Source organism: Pagrus major, chromosome 18, assembly GCF_040436345.1.
Source record: "Pagrus major chromosome 18, Pma_NU_1.0".
Classification (NCBI taxonomy): Eukaryota; Metazoa; Chordata; class Actinopteri; order Spariformes; family Sparidae; genus Pagrus; species Pagrus major.
This window is the reverse complement of record NC_133232.1, coordinates 25,140,765-25,163,103: the sequence shown is the minus strand read 5'-3', so window position 1 is coordinate 25,163,103 and position 22,339 is coordinate 25,140,765. Positions and strand designations below refer to the sequence as shown.

Sequence of the window (22,339 nt, the reverse complement as noted above, 5' to 3'; positions counted from 1 at the left end):
TGAGTTTGGAGTTTGTGAGAAGGATTCATCCTCTGTTCGATGTGGTTCAGGTTATCAAGTTCTTTAAACTCTGAACATAATTTCAGTATTGATCTCCCTTGTGCAAAGTGGCATTGTCATGTTGCCACTGTGTGCTGTATTTAGTCATGATTGGAACTGAGAGGCCTAGGCCAGATCAATGAATTGTTAACGTCCATGCTTAGAAATGTCCAGTCGATGACTTTCATGAATTTCATAGGGGGAGATTTCAACTACTACCACTTGTAACTCTGTAACTGGGAATGGGATTGGGCCTTAATATAAAGGATAAAAAATATGATCCCTGATCAGAACAGTGGCTCTACTATTTAATGACATATTTAGGCATTATACCATTTTTGCTATGCTTCCAATTGATTGTGCATACTGTGTGGAGAGAGAATAGAGTGTTTAGAAAGTTGTTGCAGAATGAAATTGTAATGGTTTCACATTTGTCTAAATGGTGAAGGCCTCAGCTGTGCAGCAGGATGTTACTGTGCCACAGTAACATCCTGCTGCACAGCTATAAAGAATAATTGTATAATTGAGACGGAGCAGGAGGGACGAACATAAAATAAGAGAAAAAAACATGAGGACATGAGTGAAGGAAGGACCCAAGGGAGAAGCTAATTAGGTTTCAGCTCCTCATTTGAAACTTTTGTGCTGGCTCAAGTGGCAGTGGTTGTCATTTATAGAACATGGACTGGCTGAGTGGGTCAGCTGTCCATTTTCTGTTTTCTATGACTGCTTAATTTATCCTGTCTCTCTCTCTCTCTCTCTCTCTCTCTCTCTCTCTCTCTCTCTCTCTCTCTCTCTCTCTCTTATTCAATAATAAAGGAGGCTGAGGTTCCTGCTTTTAAACTCAGCAGGTTTTCTCTGCCTCGTTCACATAGTGTCACTGACACAGGCTCACTCCCCGCTGACACACATATGGCTCGCCCTGGGCACTGCTTGAGATGCAGACAACACCGCCGCATGTGTGTCTGTGTGTGTGTGTGTGTGTGTACATGTGTGTATGGGTGGGTGTAGCCCACTTTGTACAGAAAACACAGACAACTCACAGTGCAAATTTAGTAGCACTTTACCTTAACCCCCATTCTTTAGCATTCATAAGCACTAAATGAACACTTTATCACATCACACAAAGTGACACAAATTAGACCACCGTTCCCCCAATCTGATAGCATATATATATATATATATATATATATATATATATATATATATATACTTTATCTAATCAAGAAATCTTTAGAAAGAAAGAAATATTTACAAGTACAGAATAAAATCAAATCAAGCAGAATGAAATAAAATAATAATGAAAATGGTAATGGAAGCGGTAATGACATAAAATAAAATAGGAGACTATTTCAATATACAATCAAGTAGACAACAGCATGATAAAATGTATCCTAAAATATCCTTAGTGTAGGTAAAAAATAGATTTAAGATACAAAAATAATCTGTAAAAATGTGTTTACATTCTTATCAAATTAATAAAGCCAATAGCTTGACAATGATACATTATATACATGTATTATAAATGAAGAAGTTCATTCTAAAGCACGAGTCCCAAAAGTAACTCACCAGTCTGCTTACAATACGTGCCTAACTATTTTCAATGAGAGCCGCGTCAAGCTGCACAATTTAAAAATAAAACACTGTGTGCAGACTCTTGATCTGTTGAAAATCACAACATTAAACACAATTAATTTAGACATAAGTGAAACATCCAAATCAAAAATCTAAGAAGGTCAACAAAATTGGGCAGGCACTATGCTTCTGAAGCGCTCCTGGTGGTCTATGAAGCCGTGCGGAGGACAGAATGAAACAGGGTCGCGGTGACAGTGGAACAGAAGGGTTAAAAATGTCCTTATATCTGCTTACAACTACATTATGGTGCGTTATAAATCATTTGTAGTGTTAATGCTGAATGTGGCACAGTGTGTATGTATCAGACAACACGGTGATACCCCTGCAGTTATGGTCTTGAGAGAGTCCTGCTTGTCTGTGACCAAGACAAGGCTGAGTAAAAATGCAGTCGATTCCAAGACGGGGCCGAGAACTTTAAAAAGTAATCTTGAAAAAAAGACCGATGTCGGCCATTTACACCCCACAGATAAACTGATCTTCCTGAGCATCAACCTGTTCGCATAACAGAGAGGTCTATTGAAATGCACAACTTGCTTTTGCTGCTGCTATTTTTATTCAGTGGCTGCTACTGCACTGCAAGATGAAAACACACCACTATACCACACCTGCCTTCATCCACAGTATGTGTCCTAAAAAGCTGATTAATACACTATTAACAAATTGTTTGACATAAATGTGTGATATGCATGCAACACTAAACAACAATGTTTAAGCTCCGGCTTTTGTCATAACGAGGTTGCTCCACAGAATAAAAGATGGCTGGGCAGGGGATCCGCTCTGAATGGACCCACTGATTTAACAAATCCAAACCACTTCTCAACTGGGCTTAGCTCAGACAAGCCAATTATTTTCCATTTTAATATTTTCAGTTAATGAAGCGTTCTCCATGACTGTAGACTATACTGAGTCTGGACAATAAAAATAATAAGTGCTTCTTCAAATATAATTTTGGGAACATCCCAGCAGTTTAAATGTGACACTGCACTGCCTCTCTCTTCAAAATCCATCTTTCCTGCTGCGATTTCTTCCTAATAACGACAGCAAAATGATTCTCAGAGAAGAAGTCTATTTTGACCTTGACGTCAAATGGTTTTGTCCTACTTAAACCCTTTTTAAGCCTGTAAGTTTCTTTACTTTCCCGTGTGTCTCCTGCAGGCTTCTCTGTATATGTGTGTGCTACTTTAAACGTCCAAACAAGCCTCTACCTTTCAACGTCTTTCCACTTTTTGCTGCAATCATTCATTTTTACAAAAGACAAGTGTTAAAGAACAAAGGGAGAGGAGAATGAGGACAGGACTTGTCAGTAGTGTGGTTTAGTATTTTGGCTGTTCTCTCTGTGCTCTACAAAATAATTCAATGATATTCTCGACATTATTTTTTCATAACGCAGTTTCTTGTGTTGTGTTTCCACTCAGGATGACTACTTCAAAAGCTGGGCTCCGGCCAAGTCTCTAGACCAAGGTGAGTCCTGCTGTTTGTGTGTGATAACATGAGTGCACACTGTATATGAGACGAGGGTGGATCTCAAACCTCATTACTTCATAAGCACTGACCAAAATGTGTGTGTAGCATGTTCGTCACACACTCAGCCTTATTTTATGTGATCAGACACTGCTTATCCTGATCAAACAAAATGTTTTATGTTAGACTGTGACTGTGAGGGGTTTGATATATTTAGATAGATTACAACATGGACAAAAATATTCCTCAAACTAAAGAACTGAAACTGAAAGTGTAATTTGGTGCCAAATTGCAAGCGAGTCATTTCATCTCCTAAGACTTTTAACCTTCCTGTGATGCACTTCAATTAAGTTGAGAGGCTTTTTATTTTGCTCAATAAAAAAAAACTGTTTAACACAGAGAGGCTTATTTCAACACACAACAAATACTTTTTTACATTTTACATTTCCTGTTCCTTTTTTTCAATAGCTTCCATGTAAGGTGGCCCATTTACTCAAATTCAATGCAGAAAAATGTCTTCCTATACAAGTTGAATGAGACACACCTCTTTTTATTGGATTTAATATATGGCTCTAAATGTTTTTATTTTGAAAGTTCACCTCAATGCCCTTTTTAAACTAAATATGTGCATCAAGATGAACCAAAAGAGAGACAAAGTAGAAGGAAACATTGTAGATGGATGCCACTGACAAGTCGGTACTTTTGTTTGTTTTTATAACTTTGCTGTGCAGGTTTAAGTGTGGGACATTTCTCTTTTATTTTGAAAGCCTAGCATCATCCAGTGAGGGAGCTGTTTTGTTGTCGGACTGTGAACGGAGAGAAATGCTGATTTACTTTCTCGTCTTTTAGTTAGAGTGAGATGTATTTATCTTAGTTTCTAGTCAGCCATTTGTTCATTTTAACTTTGAGACCCCCTGTAAGACCCCCCTTAGCATTACATAAGTGATTAACAATGCAGGCCATTGGTCTGAGTTTCCTGGGCTGTAAGTGCCATAAAAGGCTAAAAAAGATTTCATTTTTTTCTTGACCACTTTATCCGTGAGGGGTATATCCCTGGACGAGTCGCCAGCTCGTCGCAGGGCCCTTTCTGACGGCAGAGGCTGCCACACAGGGTGCCGGCTGCGCGTCAGGAGCAATTCCGGGGTTCAGTATCTTGCTCAAGGATGCTTCGGCATGTGGCGCTGGGGTTCGAGCTAGCGACCTTCTGGTTGTTGGTCACCTGCTCTACCCACTGAGCTACAGCCGCCCCAGGCTAAAAAAGATGCGCAGGTTAATATAGAAACGCTGTGTCAAAATGTAAGAATTCTCAATAATGTATCAGTTACAGGTCCAGTTCTGGATAGGATGGTGTTCCACCTATTAGTGATGTGCATGGAAAGGGATGGCAGGTTAACAATGGGTACGCATTTTGGTCATTTTGCTTACAAGGGTGGTGGTGTCCCTGCTTAAGTCACCATTTTTCATGAAAACATCGGTCGATTATTTCAATAGCTTCCAGGTCATTTGACCAATTGACTCGAAATCAATGGCAAAATATCTTCCTATACTGGTTCAATGAGACACATCTGTTTTTATTGGATTTCAGTGGAATCTGTGTTTTTCATGTTTTTCAATATAATACAGAAAAGTCACCATTTTTCATGAGAACATCGGCCGATTATTTCAATAGCTTTCAGGTCATTTGACCGATCGACTCGAAATCAATGGCAAAATGTCTTCCTATACTCGTTCAATGAGACACACCTGTTTTTATTGGATTTTAGTGGAATTTCTTTTTTCATAAATACTTCAAAGAAAAGTCACCATTTTCCTCTAACCTGATTTTACTCCAAGATAATATCACAGCCTTCTGCTGTAAAGGTAGTTAATGGCAACCTGATACATATCATATTTTTAGTGGTTAGAGGTGTATCTCATGAGGTGATAGAACAGTACAGTGATTGATTTAATACTGTAGGTTAACACTGTAGATGCACCGTTGGTAAAGTGTAGTTGTTATATCCTCCTATCTTTACTCTCTTTTAATGGTAAACTTAACAGCCCAAACATTTAAAGGAGTTCAAATGAACTCGTGCTGTTCAGTGAACTGCTGCCAAAAATGCAATAATCTCTTTAAACATAGGTGTGTGTGCATATGTACTTGTGTCTCTTTCCAAGGCCAACAGCAGCTACTTTTCACAGTTGCATACTGCTTCGGACTTAGTACGGCAACAATGCCAAGACCACTTCATCAATCACACTCAAGTGTGTAATGCTCTTAGACCCCCAGTAACTCTTGACTAAACTCAATTATTACAAACACTCGCTCACTCTCACCCACACTCTCAGTCTCACTGTCTCACACATTTGTATGTACACACACACACACACACACACACACACACACACACACACACACACACACACACACACTGACACATGTTGGGGGGTTGATTGGGCTGCAGCTTTCTGAGGAGCACAACAGACTTTAAATCTTTCTGCCACAGAGTATGTTCTGTTCTGTGCCGGCTTGGTTTTGCATATCTAGCACAGTAAGTGTAACTCTTCAGGGAAAGACTTGCTGAGCAGGTTTATCTGGGCCAGCTCCTCGTGGATACTGAGCCTAATGAGAACAGCCTCGCCTCACTGCATCAAATTCTGGTGTTACTCTCCAGTTTCTCAGCAAGAGCTAAAGACAAAAAAGTAAACAGAGCTTCAATCTGCTAACCAGGGACTGAATACGTCAGATGTTATGAATCCTGTGTGACACAATACAGCAGTTGCACATGTACAGAAGCCTTATTTTGGTGCTGAAACGACAATGTACTAACAGAAAAACATGTGGCTGTTGTGCAAACAGGAAGGCTATGCTTAATGTCAAACCTTTAGTTGTAAATAGTTTTGGTGTGTCTATCAACTTTACTTCTTACTTTACTAATATTTCATTCAGCTAAGCCAGAGACCAAACAGACTGTGCTTCATTGCTGATGTTATTGCCAATTATAAAAAATAACCAGAGGGAAAGGACACTCACTACCCTGGCTTACTGTATGATCAAACGAGTCACTCTTTACTTGCCAGTTTTTCTGTGATGATGTCTTTAAAGGAACATTTCATTTTATTACAAAATGGGATTTATTTTTGTACCACATGCCACCCGATCCTTCAGTTGGGTTGACATTACTCACCAAAGAAAGAAACCAAAGATTCTGAGGCAGGGTGACAGCATAGCAAAGAAATAGTTGAGTAAAGGATGAAAAAAGAGAGGCTGAGATAGAAATGTGACCCTCACACAGCTGACCAAGCCCTGTTTGAAGTGAGTGTGAATGTCAGATTATTGGTTTTTGAAAGTAACACATTTATGGATTCTGAAGCTGTTCAATAATCCGTCAAGCAGTTCTGATCAAATATGCTGGTGCCTTAAACGAGCCAACCCCAGGGCCAACTGGGAAACAAACACAAGCAGTGGGACAGTCATACAGGTTGTAAACAAGCCAACTGCTCAACCGTCATTTTGAGGCAAGAACAAAAGTGAGCGCACCTGTCATTTTACTACAATACCTTCAAACTGTGCAGGTAAACACCTGCGGCAACAGTGTGTCACCTTCGTTTCTTTCATTTTTTTTTTCAAAATAAGTTTGTCCTTGAGAGTGTTTCAGCACGACATCCATTTATGTTTGAGTGATAAAGTCCTCTTTCTCCTGTTGTAATTATGACAGGAGTAAAGAAAGAAGTAAGTTGACATAATAGAGCGTCAGAGTCTGTGTAGGGAGGATGTTGGATGAGTCACCAAAACATTGGTTTCTTTCCAACTGACAGTCAACATTGCTTTCTGAAAGCATCAACAATCATTTCCTTTTTAAAAACCTTTCCTATACCACATCGTTATTGTGATGAAAGTCCCCTAACCATAACATTGTACACAAAATCAATGCTTTTCAGCCCTGGTACTGTGGGTCCACTGCCCAGCATGTTGTAGGTCTAGTCCACATGTACACTGGGCATGCACGGGCTGGTGTAAACAGGAAGTGAATTGGATACTCTGCCGGGTTGCTTAGCTACAGAAAACACTATGAAGGAGGCAGGGAAACATGACTGCTCTTCACAGAACCTACTTGGAATGTGCTGTTTTGTCAGCACATTACAAGCAGCATCATTATCAATTTCTTTCCTTCTAAATATAAACTATATAACATCCATTCCGTCAACGTACAAAATTAAAATGCTCAAATATCATAACTCATATTCCGAGTTCACACTTTCCAATGATGCTGCATACACTGGTAAACGTGGGTGGCTGCGTCATTGTTTCCAGTTTCTGTCCGTCTAGACGTAAACACTTCACCCTGGAAGGGGTTTTCCAAAAGGCCTGTTTTCAATGACCAAAAATGCCATTTACTTCTGTATGAAAGTCTAAAACACATGGGAAGAGCTTTGTTTTAAGAGGTACTTGCATACATGTGGACAGGGCCGGAGCTGTTTCCGTGCCCCAGCACAGCTGATTCAAATGACTGGGTTGTTATCAGGCTTCAGCAGAGCTTGATGATGAGCCAATCATTTGAATCAGGTGTGTTGGAGCAGGGAAACGTCTAAAACATGCAGGACAGGGTGCCTCCAGGACCAGGACTGAAAAACACACTGAACTTTACAAAGTTGTGATGGTGCCTAAACTTACCTAAACAAATCTCAACCGTAGCACTATGTACAATGTTGCTAGAACCTACAGACGTGAAGGCAGGAGATTAGAAAATAAAATAAAACATGTATTTATGTGACAGGAGACACTGAAGCCCATTCTTTAGAAGTCCACAGTAGAAACCATTTCATACATTTCTTTCAACATTGACTACATACTTAAAATTCTCCCTGAAAGCGCTTTTCTTCTGTAAAATGTATCCCGGCTCTTCCCCTGCCCACACCTCACGGTACGCTCTGTGCATGTGAGTCACTGCAACATTCTGAGAGGACATAACGAGGTGACTTTGTCCTCTTGAGAATGTGACATCTGTGCGCTTCTCTAGAGACACATTCACTGTAGTTGAAGCATAGAGCAGCTTTGTGCCAATTAGACCCTTTATGGCAGATTATATAAAAAAAAAACATTTGTCTTTATCTTCTTTTTGTCTTCCCTGTTCTGCTGCAGCAATGCACTTCAGCTGCAATATGACTGCTCCCCTGCTGCAGAGCTGCCAATATCACTAGGCACAATGCAGTTACTCCGAATAAATAATGGGAATCAGTCAGGCAATCTGGTCCGCCTTTAGAACATTTGCTGCTTCTAGTGGGTCCCATTTTCACCCAGCTGCCATCACACTCATAACTGTGAACTTCACCTCGTGACTCTAGCCAGTGTCAGCATGACAGGCTTTTGAATGTGACTCATTCAGTGTTGGATATGATAAGGGCAATGCATGAATCCTTTACTTTCATACACAAGGCTACAATACTGACTCGTTATATTGATATCTTCTTTTGCTTTAGTCAAAGAAACAGTGCCTACGTTTACAGTACATGCATAAAATACTTGAGTTATTGCCCTTATTTAGAAAAAGACATTCATACAGCTGTTAACATGGCGAATGAAAATGAGTATTCTAATAATATTAATGTGTACATGCAGACGCCTACTCTAATTGAAAACGCAGCCACCCTTTTTAATTTGTTCAACCACATTCTTGAAAAGGTTGACATTGCCTTAAAGGATAAGTTCACCCAAAAATAAAAATTAAATCATTATATACTTGCCCAAATACTGATGAAAAGTCAGTTGACGTAGTGTTCACAAAACATTTCTGCAGCATTTTTTTTTATTTATTTTTTTTATTATTATTTAAACCTACAACATGCGGTCGAGCTTGCATGCTCAGGCTTTTAGCTTAGCAGCTGCAGTGAAGATTTGGGTTTTATGAAGGGTGTAAATAAATTATTTTCATATCAATTTGAGATCTCAGGGCTTCCGGAGACTTGAATTACGCCAGGGCGAGCTGAAAGGAGCCATTTTATGTTTTTTTTCTGTTGTTTCATTTACATTTTAAAACAAGTCCTCATCTACCTTAGTTGTTTAGGAGAATGCTGCAAAGCTGTTTTGCCATGAAGCTCCAGAAATGTTTTGAGGACTACGAAACTTCACCTGCATGTGGGTGACAAGATAATGACTACATTTTTTATTTTTTGTTGTGAACTTATGCTTTAATTATGCATATCAAAAAACCTGTCACATGTTTTCTAATGTTTAAAAGTAGGTTTGTTTCTCTTTCCAAACAGAAATGTAGGCTTGTGTTTTGTGCATGTATCTTGCGAACTGTTGGCTATGCACAGAGCTGACCATATGTGTTGCACACTGTGGTAAAACAACCCCAATTAAGATGCATATTCCAGATGTGATGTATATATTTCTAAAGAATGCTCCTAAAAATAATAATAATAATATCTACATGTCCCACATGTCTTAATTGGAAGATGCAGCATTTGGAATAAGGCCTAATTCAGAATATCCACATGGAATTTGCTGATTACATGACCACAGTTGGAATATTGTCATATTCTGAATAATAATGAAAAACTAGTGTGCATATACACAAAGTCCATGTATTATTTGAAAAGCACATCTAGGCTTTCGATGGATGAGAATCACTTCAGATTGTTGCAAATGAAAAACAGAGTGAATGTAAGGAAAGCATACAGAAAATTGTGCAAACAGAGGGGTCAATACAGCTTAAAGTATAGTGGTATCAGTCACTACTGTACCTGCTGATCTCAGTTTGACTAATGAATCACCGGTCGCCCTTGGAGACTAATCAGCAGCAGGAAGGTTGATGGGGGAAAATCCAGTCCCTTGATGTATCACTTGCCGATTAATGCCCCCCCTCTGTAGCACCTAATGAATGAAATCAGTGGGATCGCAAATTACTTGGTGATACTGAACAGCAAGCGATCAAATCTAGCAGTGGTAAATCTGTTATCCAGACTTCTCATGGCTTATTGAGGTCCAGCAGTTGACTTGAAGCCTTTTGTGGAACTGTGGTAAACATGTTTTTGAATCCAAACTTATACATTTGAGGAAACTTCAGAATTAGCTGCAGTCTGTCCAGCCAGTTGGCTGCTTTGCCTCCCTGAAACGAACATATGTTTCAGCTCATCAGTATACTGATAGTGTCCACATGTCAGGATCGGGCTGTTGATTTAGATCTGCATGCAGTCTTGATTTCTGTGCGACTCTTGTATCTGTTTGGCGACAGCAGGCTAAACAAAATGTCCAAATAGAACATGGATTTTAAATAATTGTTTTCTGTCTATTATTTGTTGCGATTATGGTTTCCCCAGATTGTGTTTTGCTAGTATGTTTGACTTTCTAGAGACTAAACAATGTTTAACAACAATAGAGTCTTCTTTATACTGGGCTTCTGTATAGAGGGTGCTGATTTTGTGGAATAATGATTTGTTTTTGTGTATCTTATTACAGTGGAAGTTCTGTAATTTGCATGCAACAGTAGCTTTGATAATTGCCTTGGGATAAATAAGCCTGTTTTGTTTTTATATTGAAAAAAAGGCTATCATTTGCCATATTTTGTCATACTTTTGTGAAAGCTCTCTAAGAAGCTCCACAAAATACATCCTAATACTAAAACGACTGTAGAGGTCGATTGCCAGTGACTCCCGAAATGACATAGGTCACCGTTTCCTAAACAACATGACCACTGCAGTGTACCAGTGACAGGCGTACTAGACCTTCATTGTAAGGTCACAGTTTGATTAGGTTAAGGCAGGAAAGGTTTAGGAAAATATTGTGGTCTGGAATGAGTTAGTACGTTACTTGTAACTCAAGTGACGTACTTCACATAACTTAAAGAAGTATTTCAGTGCTGCATAAAACTGGGCTGTCTATGCAGTAGAAAGGCACAAATATTTTTGAAATTGGTGCTACATGACCAGAGAAAGCAGTGAAAGGGGGCACTGGTATTCCCTTTTGCTCAAAAGGCAGACAATCTACAACAAGCAGTGCAAGCTAAAGTCAGGGTTAGCCCACTTTGAAATGTGCCAGTATTGCGCCAGTGTGAACGCTTTCTTAGCATGGGGCTAACAGCTCCTTAGCCTGGGGTTAAGTGCAGTTTTATACTACATCACCTGACTTCATCAATTACTACTGCCGCTAGTGGTCCCTGCCTGAGAAGAAACTTAAACATGGCATGTAACAAGATGCTTGCACAATGGATCTAAATGGTCATTTTTCGAATGAGGACGGGCTGTCCACCACTACATATGCTGCTGTAGAAGCTGTTGATATGATGTAGGAGACACTGTCAGTGCATTTTAAACAGAGCAGGATGGAGGCCAATAACTGTCTGACTCAAACAGTCACAATGTTTAATGGTGGTCTGTTAGTGCTTTGAAATAGTAAAGTATGGGTTGAATGGCTTTAACTCCAACATACGTGGTGGTCCAAACCAGTTTCCTTTGATTTCTCTGTATATGTATTGTTTATATAACATAGATGGCAGCAAAATGTGAGTATATTTTCAGCTTTTTTTTTTTTGGGAAGACTGAAGAAGTCACGAACTTAGCATCCTGTGGAGGTGAAGTCTTCTGTCAGTCGCTGCCAGCAGGCAATTTATTAAACCAACAGAATCTTTTATAAAGTGCTGCTTCTCACAAAAATATATTCATGCAGAATACAGTATACCCTGCAACTCTGCGTAATGTGTGTCCCCCTCACTGCAGTCACTCTTTTCTCTCTCATCTTTCTGCCTTTTCTTCAAACACTACCCTCACTTTCTCTAAATCCTCTCATCATTTCCACTTGCTCTTCTTCATACTGTATTTTCAGGCCATCTATCTCTCACCACTCCTTCACTTCACGCATCTGTGTTTCTGTTCATCATCCCTCCAGAGTTCTCTATTGTTTCTGACATATTGAGTTCATCAGAAGGAAATTACATAATGATGAACAATGGGTGACTGTGAATCAGCATACCACAGTGACGTAAACACACAAACACGGACTGAAAGCCTGTGAGAATTAATTGTTAGTCGTTTACGTACATATTTGATTAATAATTAAAGAGGTTTGGTTATTATTATCACATTCCCCATGTGTAATTGTAGTTGCGTCTCTTCTCTCTTTTCTTTCATCGGCTTCTCTCGCCCTGCGGGAAATCTTTAGTCGAAAGACTCACCCACATACTGTCCCTTCCAGCTCCACATGCACATTCTTCATTTTGACAGATACATTTGCCTTTTACTGTATGTGCCTGATCATTTCTGCACTTTTCATAAAGTACAATTTTAACAATGTTACAGCAACAGCAAGAGATAATTTCTTCATATTCATAGAACATACTGTGACTTCAGTGGAAGTCTGGATCTGACATCCAGTCTCTATAGTTGCTTTTGCTCAACTTTCCAACTACTCAGAAATCTGTGGCTGGTATGGGAAGCCAAATAGATCATCTTGTACTTTGCATTTGGCTGGATTAAGAAAACATGACATAAATTATTTGAAGGCAGGATTTTGGCTTTTCAAAATATCCACTTATTCAAATTTCAGTTTCGGAGCAGATTAATTAATAATATAAACCGATTATAAATAAACAAATCTCATCAGATGCTGTATGAATATAGTAACACACTGGTGTCATTTTGCATATAATCGCAACACATATATTTGCTTTTCATGTGTCATTTATCCTAACATCATACACATCAAGACATTTTAGCCATAAATTAAGTCACCTACATAATCTAAGTTAACTCATTCTAATCTAAACCACGATCGTTTACTAAACCAACACAACACTGACAACATGTTTTGTAGTTAGCGAGGTCACTTTAGGGTTAACGCTGAGTTTTCAGTGTTATGAATCTTATTAGTGGGATGCATCGCCATGGTAACTTATGCTGTACACCTAACCTGCTCTGGAGGAGGTTATGGTCGAGATAACAGATCAACACATATTAAAGCACCGCCCACTGGAAAATGGCTTTGTCATTCAGAGGATCCTCTGTTTACTCCCTTGTAGGAGGGCCCCCTTCTGTCTTCCTAATTTCATATTTTTCCTGTTGGCTGCAAGCAATGTCAAAGCCTTTTTACTGTGCTTCTTTATACTGATATCTCTGCCTGTTAGATATTAAAGTAACGCTTTGAATTATGTATTTAAATGTATTTTTATTTGCTCCATTTGACACCACAGGGGTTGCTGCTGAAGTAATAAGGCAATAAGAATACATCTAAGCAGCTTAATTTAATGGAATACACAAATGTAATTATAGTCAGATCTACTCATGCCCTAATGATTATTAGTCTATTAATTTACAGATTCATACAGTCCTTCCTGCATTTGGCTGCTGTAACTGTGGGTGCCTAGATTTTGTTTTTAGCCAGTAGATTTGTCCCTGGAAAACCTGGGCTGACTTATCAAGTTGGTAATTGTGTCATGTGTCAGCTTAGCGAGATTACGATTGTTCGGGTTAGTGAAGCCAGATAACAGAAACGTAGCCTCGGTACGATGAACTCGCTTCGTAGTACGGGCCTCTGACTTGGATGACAAACGACAAAGATCACCTGGCTTTCTCCTTTCTGTATGTCCAGAGCTCATAAAATGCAATCATCGATTTATATTTCGATTACTGCTCCTTTGGTCTAAATGCACTGAGTGGGATATTTAATGACAATTAAATGACAGTGATTTAATTCAACAAAGTTCTAGAAATAACACGCCACACTTAAATGTCACAACATCTCTTCTCTCCATCATGCAAATCCTCCAAAATTCTACATGACCTTGTTTCCATGGCGACAGCCCATTGACCTGTCTACGGATGGTTAACCTCTCTACACGTTATGTTTAATGCTGGATTCTATAGTTCTGTAAGGAGGGAGGTGTGTGTGTGGGTGACACTGGCCTGTGTCCCAGAAAACCCAGCTCACCCCGTGGGTGTGATTAAACAGACATCTGCTGTTCTCAGATCAGGGCTTCTAATGTTCATAGTGTGCTAACACACTACCCAAACCTAAGTCAGGACCGATGCGTGGGCAGTTACGTCATGTGGAAAAGGGTCAGTGTTTTACCGTAGAGAGCTGTAGTCCTAACGTCAGCCTCTGTTCTACTAGCTACTGTAACTCAGTGCAATCGCTCATTCTTTCATCTGTCTTTCTAAAGAAATGAAGTGTGTTCCTGGGGTTTTATATTGTTATTCATAGATAAATGAGCATCCTCTACAGCTCTGGCTATTAGACTTTATGAAAATTAAACAAGGATTGCTTTGCAAACACAGAAGAAAACGACGGCCCCAATGAAAATTTACCAGCACCATAATGTGGGTACTTGGTTATCCATTTCAATTAAGTTCAACAAGCTCAACAAACGTATGCAACGTACAGTTGTCTCTGACCTGCTGTTATCACAGACTAACACCAACCAACCACCGACTCGCCCACTATGTTGAACTGTGATGTTTAACTAATAGTTGCCTAGGTCTTATGGGAAATGATGTTCGAACAATATAATCTTTTTTTTTTTTTTAACAACTTTGCTGACAACTGAACTAACAAAGATTGTCAGATATATTTGAAAGCTCCAATAAAAGCTAGTAAAAGCACCTTTTCCAGAGATTATTCTGTCAAAACTGATATTTCCAACTTATATAAGTCAAAGTAATAAGTGAAATGCTTCTCCTGGTTGGTCATTAATGTTAGTGGAAAACTTTTACTGGAGAACTTTTTTGGTATTTATTTTAAGATTTTAAAATTAGTTTTATTTTTGGGGCAAAATCCAATATCTTGCAAGTTTTATCCATCATAACCAGACAAAGGAATATGAGCAAACACACCAGTCTTATTCTTTTTTGTCCATGCAATACACACAGTGAGCTTATAAACACGCAGGAACACACACACACATGCACAAATCTAAGCATGGACATACACACACAGATTTCAGTTGGTGCTTTCGCTCTCCGCCCACCTGTGACTGACTGCAGCAATCTGGAGTGAGAGCGGCTGCCATGACAGTCATTAAAATATCAGCACTGTCCTGACATTTACTTTTACTTTTCCAATTTACAAGGAGGAGAAAATACCTGCTGTCAAACACTCATTTGCACAAGCTGAAGACTATTGTTGACACAATTTTTGTCATTTGCATGGACAGTTTTTATGCCTCTGCTGCGTTGTCTGTCTGTCTGTCCCATTCCTGTGACTGCAATATCTCAAGAACACCTTGAGGGAATTTCTAGTCATCATCCTTAACAAATCTTTGATAGAATAAAAACCAACTTGATGTCTAACCGTTTAGACACACCATGCTACAATCATGCGTCCTCGAGGTAAGCTCAGCATCGTTCCAGACTGAAACTCTGAATTTTGTTCATTTCTGGTTTTCTACATCTGCATTATTCTGCTCGGTCCCATCTGTACTGTTGGAGAGTTGCCCTCAGAAGGCCTTTAAGCCCAAGAAGAGAGAAGGAGTCCCTGGCAGCAGATAACCGTTGTACTGTCAGCAAGACCGATGTTAGAATCAGTATTCTGGCTATTTCATTCTGGGCTCTTGTATATGGGCATGCCCAACAGATTTGTGAGGCTGTGATTGCAATGCATTATCCAGAGAGCGCAGTCAAAGGGAGGATTACAAATGGCAGCCAGTGGCCCATTATCACAGCCGGTCCAGAAGAGCACAGGAGAGTCGAACTGGCACAGAGACACAACCAACAGGAGAGACGACATAGAGAAGACAATACAAGTTAAGTTCACAATTTTAATTTTCAGGTGTTTACTACTCCTGTCCATTTGCCTAATTAGATAACATAGTGAAGAAGCGGTTGCCATGGGAACAGTTTTTGGCAACAGAAACAGAAGTCATTTGTGATGCACTCTGGTTTGGCAGTCGCAGCCACAAACAAAGCCTCGAAAAATCTGGAGCTTCCAAATTGCCAATCAGCCTGATTAGACGTGACATTGTGTTTTCCCAGCAGAGTGTTCGTGGCTGTTATAAATTTCATCAGCTATTTCTCCAACTCGCTAAGCCAGCGTCTCTCTGAAGATATGCTGTCTGTCTGCTCCCATTTCTCATCGGTCCATCTTTAATCTCCTCCTAACTCTGTCACTGCTTCTTAATACATTCTCACATAACCATCTTTGATCTGCGCCCGGAGGAGCTAAAAGAATCTGAAAGAGAGAAAGTGATAAGAAAAGAGACAGATAGGACAACAAACAACAGCGAGAACCTCAGGTCTGTGTATTAAATGGAGTGTGAGCTGGAGCAAGAACAAATATCTCATTTCGGTGTAATGTGCTAAGGGCTTGTAGCTCGCTCTCCAGGCGTTCTTTAAACATTGTTTACCGCTCTGATTTTAATGGCTTGTTGGCCACATCATAAAAAGTGACTCAATATCCGCGACCCTCGGCTCAGCTCTTATCTCGCTCTTTCAGAGGGGTGAGCGCTCGCCGTGTTGAGTCTTCACACATAAATGGGACTATCAGCTGAAACGCACACGTACATGCTACAGTGATTTCAGGCGTACGCAGTAAATTAACTAGTCACACACACACACACACACACGGGCGGTAATCAATGATACCGAGAGCCTGCTGAGACGCAGAGGAAGGAAATAGACAGTCACGCTGAGGGTATTGTTAATTTAATGAACAGATGAAGCCAATCATATCAGCAGAGCAGGTAAATGTCTGTTTAGGATGGAAAAGAAGAAATGGTATGGAAGAAGAGGCAGTGAGGAGCTAGTAGCCAAGAGATATGGTGATTTAGGAAGGGTAAATGTTTGCAGAGGGAGTGGTGTGAATCGTTACTGCCCAACACTTCCAGTTTAGAAGAGCGACAACAAACTCAAAGCAAAGTGAAGCTGTGAATCAATGGACTGCAGCGTGTGAACGCTGCTGAACAGGCTGTTTTCAAGGGGAGATACACACCACAATAGATTACATAGAGGGAAGACTGAATGTGTGTGTTTGTGTGTTTTGCCCTTTTGTGCCCCGTAGCAAATAGAGCCCCCCAATGAATCTCACAAATTAGGATAAATAAAATTCAGAGGATGTGAGCAGACAGCCGTTGCTAGCGATCATAGCAGGAGCCCTCAGGCTAAATGCTGGCATGTGAAAGTGACAGTGGCATCGGAGTGTCTCCAGGGAGGGAGATACAATGCAGACACGAAGCCTACAGGGAGCACTTGAGAGAGATTGCTTGCACAGAGGATAACTCGGAGATAAGAAAGTCGTCCAATAATGAGGAGAAGAGGTCCGGCGAAGAGGAGAGAAAGGAAAGAGTGGAAGAATAATGAATAGAGGGCATATTGACAAAAAACAAAGTTGAACTAACTTTTTTGCCTCCAGAACACAGACACAGACACACACACACACACACACACACACACACACACACACACAGATCCTTACTTAGTCCTGCTCCTTATATACAGTCCATGGTCAGTCCTTGCTCAAAAGCCTTGCTCACTAATAAATACAGGAGATGGATGAGTTGGGGAGTTAATCATCTTGGGGTGTTAATGTCACAGCCTACAGACAGACATGACAAACTTCCTGTACCTCAGTGTTTGGCTGCTCTGCTCCCTCCCTGAGGCTCTGCCACCACTGGCCTGCTTCCATATGGGATGTTGTACTGCAGTGTGTTAAGTGTTTGTGTGTAAGAAAGAAGATGGATGAGTGTTTTTGTATCTAGATGGATAGGTGCATTACTTTGCTTTCCCTTGGCTGAGTCTACTTGTTTTTGTGTTAGGTAATGATGCTGTGGTGATTATTCCTCTCAGACGAGAAAAATTATGTTGGTGTCACTTTGCAGCTCCGCCGAGTCTGGCTGGGGATTTTATAATGACTTTTAGGAGATTTAAAGTATTATATAAAAACAAAACATCTTTTGCATTGTGAATTTGGGGACATAAAAACAAGAACATTTTAGGAAATGCCTCTCTTTGATTACTTTCCATTCCATTGATACCTGTCTGTGCATTAAGTACAGAGCCGGAGACAGGAGACTCTGTTTGGCTTGCATCTATCGTATTCATACGACAAAAGACTTGACAGCTTTGCGGTCCTGGTACTCTGCGATAATTACATCCATTAAGTTTTTTGATGGAACAAGGTGAGTTCAACTGATAGGTGCCTTCTTCCCGTCGAAAAAACAGAAAAAATCTGACAGAGATTTTTGTGGCCCTGGTAATCTCCTGGAGAGCCAGAGGGGGGGAGGGCGGTCAGTGGGCCTCGATCAATTTACTGTTAGTTGCACCACAAATAGACAAGAATAAGCTTGCTAGAATGCTATTTCCTAACTGTATGTTCAGTGGCTTTCCGGTGTTCAAGGGTTGTGCCTTGAACAAACAGCCAGTGACGCTGCTGATGCAGCACTGTGAGCTGTAGGTTCCCCATTAAAAACATACAGATTACTTTGGCTGTCGCAGCTGCAGTGTCTCTGGGCTCGTTAGGTAGAGGGGACAGACACCTGGCTTGTCCGCTCTACCTAATGAACCCAGAGACACTTTTGCAGTGAGAGGAGCAGCAGAAGACCGGGACAGAGGCCGAAGAGGTCAGTGTGTTTACCCGGGAAACTACAACTCATGAACCGCCGTATCAGAACCACAAGAAAAACAGAAACAACCAGAGCTACTATGTGCAGTTTAAGTCAAGTTTAGAGAACGCAACCAAAAAAATGTAAATAAAATCAGAGGCAGAGTAGGGCGAGTTTTTCACCAAGTCCGATGGTCTAATAATGCAGGCTAGACCGGGTTAAATACCGAGCTTAGCGCTGTCCAAAGTTCAAAATAACCCACAACTCTAAAGTTCAGTAATTAATACGTTGTATCTTGTTTATGTATGTATGTTTATTGTATCTTGACATTCCGTTTTAGTTTTTACATTAGTGTTTTCCTACGGATTTAACAAAAGAGATAATTAGAGAACTTTAAAGGTGCTGGTGATGTTTTTTATTAACTTTAGGCAGAGCCATACTTGCTGTTTCCCCTTCCATACAGTCTTTATGTTAAGCTAAGCTAATTGACTCCTGGCTCCAGCTATGTCAATCATAATGATGCCATCATTCTAATCTTCTTATGCAAATTTCTCAAAAACTTAAATTATTACTTTAAGCATTAATGAGCTGTTGTAATTATTCAGTTCTTATTTCCTTGTCTGGCTTTTTTTTTTTCAGAGCGACAGGCCGAACCTGACAGATATGGAAACCCAGTGACTACAGCTCACTCCAGCTCAGCCAAGAAGACGGTACAAGATGGTGAGTACAGGCAACATCATTTTGATCTGGGTGGGGAGGCTTTTTTAGTGTTTGGAAGACATAACATGTAGCAAAAAGTTGGTTTTACTACAACCATCCTGTTCTTGTTGTTAAAGCTTATTTTATTAATCTGATTAAGCTCTGATTTACTGTCGTGCTGGGCTATAATGATCTCAGTGCTGATCTATTTGACTTATAGTGAGATCCACAGTGAGATCATTCCCGATTATCAGTTTTAATGAGAAATAAATGCTTTGATAGCCAGTCATTGATGTTCCACAACAGAGTGTAACGTTACTTAACATTGAGCTTAAATTGTTCTGCTCTGCTGTCTCAGCTGCAGATCCCATAAAACGGTGGGTATAATACAGCAGTGTTTAGCACAATTAGTTCTCCACCCTGTCTCAGGTTGGTGTGCAGAGATGTCAGTGTGGAGGAGAGAGATAGCCAAGCTCACAACTTATAGTCTGAACCAGATAGAGCATGGCGAATGCACACAGGATGATCAAAGCTAGCGCCTTCAGTAACATGGAGCTATTTCCAGGGTTAGCGTCAGTACTAACATCATGGTCTGTTAGTGCAGGCGAACGTGGAAATTGTAATTTGAGATTTACCAAGTGGGCAGTGCTGGAGTAAAGATTTCCTTCTTCAGAACACAGTAGAGTATCTGTCAGTTCTGGTGTTTGTGCTCGCAGCTTAGCAGAATTTAACAAGCTAGCGTGGGTGCAGTGGGCTGAAATCCTCTGTAGTATTGTCTGTATAGATTACCAAAGTAAAATAAGATACATTTAAATTTCTCCACTAAGAGACAACAAATTTAACTGACTTGAGAGTATATGGAGCATGTATTTAGTACATTTACTTTTGTTTTGTCTTTAATTAAGTATAGTTGCTATTACTTTTGTACTTGCTGAGTTTTCATCAGACTTAAAGAAACATTTTGTAACTTTTTTCCCTTAAAATAACAGATTTAAAATCATGTTGATGGTACAGTGTCTTGTAGTAGGGTGAATATTGTCTCTGTCTCAGCCACTCAGCCCCCCATCATACTGTAAAAAGATGAATTAATGAAATCATTCATACAGCAGTAATTAATCACAAAATAGAGAAGTTATATTGATTTGTTAATAGACATAGATCAGCCTTTGTGGGATATTGTCATGGTGAAATCAAGGCTAGCATACCTTATGACTCAAAAAGGCTGTCAGCTGAACTCATGGCGCACCCAAAAAACTTTAAAGACAACAGATCAGAGTTATTTATTTCCAGAGTTAAACAAGTTAAAAAGCCAAAGAGCATTTTTGTTACACCACATGCAGATAAGTTTTGCCACAACGAGGCTCCAGGGTGCTGCGTAAATGAAAACAGCGTTTGCAAATGGAAAACTAAATGGGGAACCAATGCAATGTGACTGACGCACACATTGTGTTCTGTTTGTTAGGTAATTACAAAACCAATAACACATGTTTTCATCTAATTCAGTTGGGGATAAGATGCATGGTAACATACAGTAATCCACAGCATCAAAGCCTAGATAAATCTACAAAACAGCCATATTGTGCTGCTGTGAGAGTCAGCCTGAATGAATCGCTTCGTTTTCTCAGTACATCCTCATGCACTTGAGTCAGTTCCGACTCAGATGTCGGGGTTGGGCTGTGGTGAAGGTTTGGTTATTTTTAGTGTAGCAATTACAGATGTTCTTGTTTTCAGTGTCAGCTCTGATGAAACCTGTAGAGCTGCTTCCCTTTCAGTTTTTAGCGAATGTTGCTCTCATTGAAAGCTGCAATTCAGAGATTTATATGAAAATGTGCTTTCAAAATTGAAAGAGCATCATTCTGAAAAGAGTGAACACATCAGACAGTGAATCATGAATGCCAAAATCTCAGTAGCTCATGTAGAAATGTAAGTGAGTCACCGGTGTTGACCCCCCAGGTGCCGTATGGGCAAACAAGCCCAAACTCATTTTTTTTTCTTTTAAATTGAGCAAAATGTGACATTTTGCATTACATATCGTATGAACTCTCCTTTGTTCCCTAGTCTACACTGTGGTGTGAGTCAGTGTGTAGTGAAGTAGTCTTGCTGCAGGCATACTGTTCAGTTCAGCAAATGGATTTAGTCTTTTAGAAAAAGTGTAAAGAATGAAGAGAAAAGGGTTTTTAACCTTTGAATACAGTGAATACAGTCTGGGGTTTCTCCTATTAGTCGCTTTACTACATGCTTCAGGCAAAAGGATGATGCACTGGACATGAGGTGTGGAGAGTAGATGGAGGTAGACGAGATACAAGGCTCTGATCTACTCTTACTTCTTCACGCTTACACACACACACACACACACACACACACAGACACACACACACACAGGCACACACACACAGACACACACGTCAGCTTCAGATTAATGAATGCCTCAGTCTAGGACAGTGCAAAAACATTTAATTATCCCTGACACTGAAGGTGAGGCAGGAGGTTCAGATCTGCCATCCACCTGTGTGTGAGAGAGAGAGAGAGAGAGAGAGAATTAGAGAGAGGACAGGTAAAAGAAGAAGAGATAACCATGTGTCAATGAGCCAAAGAATCGCCTGTAAGTCAAACTTGTGCTCTTTCATTGTGACCTCTCCTGAAACTGACTAAAGGTCAACCTGACACGAACTCCTCGTCTGGCAGCAACACATGGTCGGTTGGGAGCTTAGAGGAGCTTTTCTTAACGAAGACAAAAAACAGACAACTTGACATTGTACAAGTATAAAAAAAAAAAGTCTGGGATGAATAATATTAAACTTTCCCTTCCTGCACAGCTGAATACCCTTCACTTCTGACCCTTCTATGATCAGCTGGCCAAAATATACGGCAGCTTTATTCAGTCGAGGAGTTCGATTTAATACAAAAGAAGAATGAAGTTACTCTGCATTAGAATGTCAACAATGACAAAAATGTAACATTTTACGCTCAGGATAGTGATGCAGGTTGAGATCTGTGCTCGG

General features: G+C 40.1%; 1 protein-coding gene across 1 annotated transcript in view; it reads left to right on the top strand.

Annotated features, from left to right (window-relative positions):
• Window positions 1-22,339, top strand: part of spock1 (SPARC (osteonectin), cwcv and kazal like domains proteoglycan 1) — a 118,737-nt gene that overhangs the window by 56,831 nt on the left and 39,567 nt on the right. Inside the window, exons 3-4 of the mRNA XM_073487147.1 lie at window positions 3,087-3,132; window positions 19,278-19,358. Coding sequence (XP_073343248.1) covers window positions 3,087-3,132; window positions 19,278-19,358 — 127 coding nt within the window. The remainder of the gene's footprint in view (window positions 1-3,086; window positions 3,133-19,277; window positions 19,359-22,339) is intronic.